Source organism: Oncorhynchus mykiss, chromosome 16, assembly GCF_057628025.1.
Source record: "Oncorhynchus mykiss isolate SJ-2025 chromosome 16, ASM5762802v1, whole genome shotgun sequence".
Lineage (NCBI taxonomy): Eukaryota > Metazoa > Chordata > Actinopteri > Salmoniformes > Salmonidae > Oncorhynchus > Oncorhynchus mykiss.
This window is the reverse complement of record NC_143037.1, coordinates 17,430,001-17,437,846: the sequence shown is the minus strand read 5'-3', so window position 1 is coordinate 17,437,846 and position 7,846 is coordinate 17,430,001. Positions and strand designations below refer to the sequence as shown.

Here is a 7,846-nt window from a genome sequence, read left to right as displayed (position 1 = left end):
GTTGACATAAGGTGTGACCACTGATACCGTCAGAAGAGGAAATGGCAGGTAGGAAATGCATGTGCTCTTTTGTCACCGACTTTGACTTCAGTTTGGTTAACTGATTTTGATGCCCATGATTTAGAAATGACTCCATACCTTGAGATAACACCCATTCTCCCCCTGTGTAGCCATTCCCATTCTGCCACAATGTTATCAGAGGAGTAAAACAACATCTTGGCACATAGAGTAGTAGTAATATTGTGTCTTTATTAAGCAATCTCTTTAACCACAGTCATGTGTATGGATTGAATAGGCCTCAGAAGTGAGAGGAATGCAGCTGTTAAAAACTCAAAAATCCCTAATGAGATTAATTCAAACAAAAACAAAAAAACACCATAGCCTTATATACAAGTGAATGGGGTGGGCATGTGCAATAGGTGGGTATTATGGGATATTACAGAGAGAATTTGGAGGGTGGGGTCGTAGCATTAGTACATGTAGCCTTTGGAGTAGGGCTGGGCGCCCATGTTTGGTGGGGCTTGTTCTTGGGGGTAGGAGGCCCCCTCGTCCATGTGGGACAGGGGCACGGTGTCCTCCTCGTTGACGTAGCGCTCAAACTCGGCCTTCAGGCCGGGCCGATGGCTGTCGGGGAAGGCCAGGGAGATGAGGGCCTCGGGCTCGCACACAAACTTGTAAACGTAGCGCTCCCCTGCCACCTGCAAACACAGAGGAAAGGGATTTCTCTGTTAGACATGTTAATTCATTGGAGTTGTTGTTGTACTAATGCAAGTACGGAACAAATAAGCCATTTCATATAAAAACATTGCTTACAAATTGAATTGAAGGAGCCAACAAACTGATAGGCAGTCTCTCCACTCTCAGAGACATATCGGAACTGCTGAGTAAAGCCTTAGTTTGTACCTTCTGCATAATTCCCTTCTCGTAGTAATATCGCAGAGAGCGACTGAGCTTGTCGTAGTTCATGGCTGGACGGTTCTTCTGCATGCCCCACAGCCTGGCCACCTGAGAGGAGAGAGGGAACGAGAGAGGAGGGAGGGATAAGAGAAAGCAAGAGGAGGACAGGAACATAGGGAGAAGAGAGAGAGGTGGTTTTGCATCTGGGTCTGTTCAGCTCCAATGGATAGACCCTCTGCTCTTTACAGGTGAATGAACACACATTAAAGGAGACAATGTTTTTATAATCTGTCAAAGGACACTCCTATTATACTTTATTATATAGATTGAGTTTAGATGGAGTAAGGACTTTCACTCAGGAACCAATATGAATGAATTCCAAATAATTTGCCCTAGAAGGAACAACACAATTTTTCTTGCGTCAGCCTGCAATGTTTTACTGCCACCACTAGGGGTCCTCAGTGACCAGTTGAAATGCTCTTCCTCTCTGAGCTAACTGACTCATCATGTCAAAAGCAGGGCGAGTCCCCACATGTGGATTCACTTCCTTTTTATGTAACCCATCACCACTTGAATGCAAACAGAGTCCCACAATGTACGCAGTGAAATAAGAGTCTGGTGCCTGGTTCTCATTGAGGCGGCGTCGTGAAATTTGTCTCAACCTTCCGTTGAACAGCCTGTTAATTCCAATACCTATGAAAAGTCTCACATCTCCAAGCGAGTGTGAAGTGAAACCACTGTGTATGAGCTTTGTGTTGTTGACAAACATTCTGGTCACTAGGAAGAGTTCAGTGTAGAAGAGGCATATTAGACTCCTGACTCGGCGGTTCAAGGGAGGTTGAAGGGAATGCTAGTGTCCCAGAGCAGACTCCTCTCTTTGATCCTGAGTGCACACTCAACCTTAATTGCTCTTGTAAAAACCTTGCAGTATTAATTATTTACGTACAGCTACCAGATAATGGAAGTGTCATTGTATCAGAATGTTTTATAAATAAACGTCTTAGAAGTTTATTCAAACAGGTAAATTAATTTCTAAGTCAACAGCCCTCAACTTCAAAAGCTCCTCTCATACATTTCAGTGACTTATGGGTAATGTGATGTAAGGAGTGAATATTAGGTGATGAAGCTCTTCCTCCATTTTGTGTGTGTATCTACTGTTACGATTGGTAAATAATGCATGGAGGCTAATGGGCGCCTGGCAGTTTAGATCAGTGCATGGCCCAAGAGGGATTGTATAGAAGTAGGGAGGGGGAGGGAGGGGGAGGGAGGAACAATCTCAAACATTGAAACGTTATTCTCGACAATACATGATCCGCATTAAAGACCTCCTACATCTGACTGACCCAAAGCTACTTCTAATGTTTCTTAACAACGGTCAGATCCCAAATGGACTTCACGGAAACGTAACAGAAATGCTGTAGATTTAGCTAGTCTAGACCCCGGTTGTGTTAGGGTTAGGATTAGGGTTAAGGTTGGGCCTTACCCCTTCTGGCTTGATGAGTTTGAACTCTACTCCTTGCTTTTTTCAACAAAGAGCAAAGATCCCAAATGGACTTATAATATGACGTAACTGTAGGTCTAGTTACTGTAGGTTGGGCCTTACCTCCTCAGGTTCGATTAGTTTGAACTCCATGCCGCGGCCGGTCCAGGCGATGAAGTGTGCGTTGCCAGGGTCGTCCAGCAGGGCCACCAGGAACTGCCAGAGCTGCAGGGATCCCCGGCGCTGGTAGGGGGCCCCCTCACGGAACACGGTACCACCCTCCTGCTTCACCTCACCTGGAGAGGAACAGGGATGCTGCAGGTTGGACCAGGCTGGAGGCTCAGGCTGTTTGAGGAAGTATGCAGCTACCATTGACTAGGGATGGTACAATTAGTGTATAATCGTGTGACAGACAATTATAACTGCCGTAACAAAACAAAAACAATTGTGCGGTTGAGTCTGAGTCTGTTTCTGGGTAACATGGATTTTTTTTTACAACGTGATGAAACCTTGTTGCTCCTTGCTGAAATAAGCAAGGTGTTGTAGCAAACAAGTCTTTGGTTGCCTAGGCAACACCCCCCTCCGTGCAGCTGCAGCACATGTAGTCAGGAGTGGAGGAGAAAATGTGCTTCTTAATAATAAATAAATGAATCATTTGCTATTCCAATGATTATAACAGTGACCGCGCGTGGTCATTTGACTGACCATTAACCTGCAACCAAAGTTCCATGACCATCACAGCCCTACCATTGACATAGGACAGCTAAAGACAGGGATGGCAATGTGGGCAAAGCTTTTTCAACATTACTAATAGGATAATGGATGAGACAGTAATTTTGGTTGAGTCCAATCAATGGCTGTCTTGACAGGCTTAAGATACTGTAGTAACTGCAACATTGTGAGTGACAGTTGATTGGTTAATTATCTTGAGAAGCAGGGAATGGTGCCAATATATAGTTCTATGAGTGTGGGAACATGGGGACTGTCACTGTAAGTAGCTGTCACTCTAACCCGGTGTGTTTCGCCAGTTCAACCTGTGCAGGAGCCCTCAGGCTCTCCCCTCACATCAGTCACCCCACCATGGGAAACTGACTATCACCTTGCTCCCATGACACAGGAGCCCGGTCCTTACCTCAAGCACGGGAAACAAAACCCACTAACTCAGTTCCAACCAGGAGCCTGTTACGCAAAAAAAAACCTCTAAATCTTATTGTTCAGTTGTACTTTATCTGATACTATTGGCAGTGATATAGTGCTGATACCGATACACGTACTTGGGAAGATTATTGTGAGCGATAGGTACTCGATCCCAAATGGTGATTGAGTGGATTCTATGTCTCTCCCATGGAGAACTGACAGTGGACACCCTCAGTGCCATCATCAATAACCATAATCTGATCTCAGTGACACCTATTGGAGTGGATTGGAGTGTGCAAGGAGTTGTAAGACTCACCTTCTAATTTCTCAGGAACGACACGGGAGTCGTTTTCAAAGAGATAGCCTGTAAGAAAAGACAGTGTTTAAAGTGGCCTTGTGTTGCTATAGCTTGTTCACCATGCCATATCTCGGATCACATTTTCACAAAATGAATGACTATATTGGGTTCATGTGTCTCTTACACTTCAACAAGAATGTGTAGAGCACTTAGTGAGAAGGGGAGGATTCCTCACACTAAACATCTCGAAAGGACTCCATCTTCCCTCTTACTTTTGTTTTAACAATACTTTTGATTTGAAGTGTCTAATACTCTTGTGATTCCTAAAGGGGCACCTCAACACTGATTTGGTAAAAGGCTGAGGGATGGGTCTGGAGATATTTAACCACTCTCAAACGCATAGACAGAGCTATGGATACAAGGACTGACCATCCAAGATATCAACATTATAGTTTTGTTTTGAGACTGTACAGTGTTTGTTTACATGTAAAACAAATGTATATGTTGGGTTCTGATGGGGTACGGCAGTTAAACGAAGCTCATGAGTAGGCCGTCATTGTAGGCCGTCATTGTTAATAAGAATTTGTTCTTAACTGAAGGTTAAATAAAGGTTAAATGCATTTTTTTTAAGGAGGCATCTATAAGTTATATTCTCCAAGAATCATTGGGTATATATCATTCATTTAAAAGGCTAAAATGAATGTAGCAACTGCAGCATGCCTGTTTAATAATACAATCTGTTTTGTGATTGGCTGTTCAAGAGCAATTCCTGAATTCTCACTTATTTAGGAAATTATGCTGGACAAGAACTAGAATGACCCAAAATGGTGTGACAAACAAAGGGAGTGAAGATGAGGATTGTTTTTCTTTTCTCAAGGAAAAATACTCTGGCTTTTTCCAGGAGTAATATTTATCCAGGGATTCTTGGGGCATGGGAGAGGCCAGAGCCTATGCCAATGGAAACATAGACACACCGCCGGTTAGCCAATGGAAATAAGGACACTCTGGGCTGGTTAGCCAATGACCGCAAAGCTACAGCCAGTAGCCAGGCCTCATTTAAATTAAGAATAGGAGAGGGAGATTCAGTACATGTAGTATCCCCCATCCTATCTTCAGTGCCATGAACCATTGGCACAGACTTTTGGTAATAAGGCATGCATGTAAAAAACAACAACATGATTAGGCAGTCATAATGCATTATAACACTTGTCATAAATGTCTATGTAGTATCTACGACGGGCTTATACATGCATATAACAGGTAATAATGATTTACACCAGACACATTTTTGCTTACCTTCATTGTTGTGCTGGGGGTTGGGGTACCCCTCGTTGTGGTGGTACATGGAAGGACATCGAGGCACATCTATAGGACAGAAAAACAAGCATACACCTATTGGTCAATGCAGTGAATCAAAAACAATCAGTAAAATAGTTTTCAGTGTACAGATGGATTTCCTTCCTCAGTCTATATACACTAGGCCAATATCCATGGGGAGAAAGAGCATTAATGTGCATATTTTTGTTTTAATCGCGAGGACAAAACCTTCATTTGTCCTAATATCACTTGTCTCCGACAGTATTTTTAGGCCATGAGTTAGCTCCTAGGGAGGAGCAGCAGTATAGTTTAGTGCATTGGTAGAGAATGTGAGTCTGCATTGTCAGCACTCTGTCCATCCACCTGTACACACCTCTACCTGACTCAACCATCCCACACTGCAAATGGATGGGATCTTCATACTTCTATCAATCCCAAATCAAATTCCAAGTCAAATGTCCATTTCCTAAAGTTGTATTAATTGAAAACCTTGGATGTTTCCGCCTGTTGCTAATGGCTGCGCCCGGGTTGGTGACAAACTGCTCTTATCGCCTACACAGTGTACAGTATGTGTGCCTGTGTGAGTGAGTGCATGAATGGCAAGAGGAGGCCAGTGTGGGTGAAAGGTGGAGCAGCTCTAGTCTCCTGCCTCGTCTGCCTCTCAGTGGTGTTTAGCCTGGTGACTCACTCCTGGAGAGTGCAGTTGCAGCGCTGTGGCTGTGATAGGATGTCACTGGGGTATATCAGACCCTCCATTCCGGGCCAGCAGACTATCACACTGTAAATAATATCACTGCCAGCCAGGGAAGCCTGCCACTGGGGAATGATGGGAAGATTTGGGACGAGAGCGCCCGGGTCAATTGTTTGCTGGCTGGTGTCGCCAGCTTTCGTAGCCATTTTGTGTCTTTCACGCAACACAATGGCACACATTAGTATACTAGATGGAGATTTGAATATGAAAAAGACAACTTTATTCACAAGCCTGAACTGCATAACTGCCTTTGTGCTAGTGGTGCACTTATCTATCATTTTGGTCACATTTCAGCAGTGGTGTAAAGTACTTCAGTAAAAATACTTTAAAGTACTACTTAAGTCGTTTTTTTGGGGTATCTGTACTTTACTTTACTATTTATATTTTTGCCATACACTTTTCCTGACACCCAAAAGTACTCATTACATTTTGACAGGAAAATGGTCCAATTCACGCACTTATGAAGAAAACATCCCTGGTCATGACTACTGTCTATGATCTGGCAGATTCACTAAACACAAACGCTTTGCTTGTAAATGATGTCTGAGTGTTGAAGTGTGCCGCTGGATATCTGTAAATAAACAATACATTTTTTTTTTATTGTGCCTCCTGGTTTGCTTAATATAAGGAATTTGAAAATATTCATACTTTTACTTTTGATACTTGAGTAAAAGTTTTAAATATACTTAAGTCATATTTTACTGGATGACTTTCACTTTTACTAGTCATTTTCTAATAAGGTATCTTTACTTTCACTCAAATATGACAATGGGGTCCTTGTGGTAGCATTTCGGAGCAGGAAAAACAGCTGCCAGCTTTTATCTGCGGCACACGTCTCAGGCAGACCCACCAGCCTCTTCAACTCCTCCTATCACTTTCAAAATATATAAACGCAGCCGGTATGATGCATTTTGCATTTTGAAAGTTATATATCTTGAAAACTTGATTGCTGATATGCATAACATTTTGGACTATATCAACAAAGGACCAATAAAACAAATACCAAAAGAGAGTTTTCCTTTAAAGGGAACAGCCAGGGCTTCGGGGCTGTGCTGCTGCACTGTGGAGGTATGGCTGCCAAGGCCCCTGGCTACCCCACCCTGTCCTCCCCCCTCCTCTCTCCCTCCACAGTCAGTGTTCAAGTTACTGCGGCCGCGCTCATTTTTCCATTATGAGTTCATCTGCCTGCAGAAAAGGGAGCCGCTGTTGCAACCCGACACCCCAGAGTGCTCCACTGGGGACTCTAGTCTTTCCAGTGCCCTCCATTTTCTCAATGAAATTCCTCTGCCTCCCTTTCGGTGAGACAAGTGTGGAGAGACGGAGCGGGGAGGGGTGTAGAGGGAAGAAACTGTATTACAGTCAAGAGTCAATACCTTTTTTTGCAAAGTGCCAGGGAGTTGAAAGGAGGAGTTTGGAGGTGGTGGTGGGGGGGGGGGGGGGGGCAAGGTCTGTAGCAGACATAGCGGTGTCTGCGTTTGGACATTTTGTTCTAATGTTATCCATACACACCAGGATGACGCAAAGCAACCTTTTTTTCAAAGGAACTTTTTGTAGGACAGAGAGAAAAAGCCACAAATCAATATGTGTAAGTAATATGTGTAAGTAATACGTCCTACAGAAGGTGAATATGCCTACATGAGTGATATGGGATTAGTTAGGGTATGTTTTGCAGTATTCCGTGGGTCAGTATGTTATGATTTGTTAGGGGGGAAAGACGCTCTGTGACCTCCGTGAGAGATTAGCTTCCCTCCTAAAACCATGAGTCATTCAGTCTAGATTCTTTATATTAAACGGGGGTTGCCATTCAAAACAGACTCATATTGTATCTCTGTCATTCTTCCCTTGGACCCTCAGTGTTTTAATCACTCACCAGGCTCATAGGTGTAGTCGGTTGGCTCCTGCTTTACCATCATGTGGGCAGGAGGGAACCTGTGCGGATGGTGGTGAGCGTGCGGGTGGGGTTGTT

At 43.7% G+C, this 7,846-nt stretch overlaps 1 protein-coding gene across 2 annotated transcripts in view; it reads right to left on the bottom strand.

The window, feature by feature from the left end:
* Positions 1–229: 229 nt before the first annotated feature.
* Positions 230–7,846, bottom strand: part of LOC110491481 (ETS translocation variant 4) — a 29,417-nt gene continuing 21,800 nt past the window's right edge. For both annotated transcript variants that reach the window (XM_021564963.3, XM_036946366.2), the window contains 6 exons: positions 7,751–7,846; positions 5,109–5,177; positions 3,831–3,878; positions 2,501–2,673; positions 904–1,005; positions 230–698 (listed from right to left, as the gene is read on the bottom strand). The exon at positions 7,751–7,846 is cut by the window's right edge and continues 290 nt beyond it. In XM_021564963.3, the coding sequence (XP_021420638.3) occupies positions 471–698; positions 904–1,005; positions 2,501–2,673; positions 3,831–3,878; positions 5,109–5,177; positions 7,751–7,846 (716 nt within the window). In that variant the 3' untranslated portion in view covers positions 230–470. The remainder of the gene's footprint in view (positions 699–903; positions 1,006–2,500; positions 2,674–3,830; positions 3,879–5,108; positions 5,178–7,750) is intronic.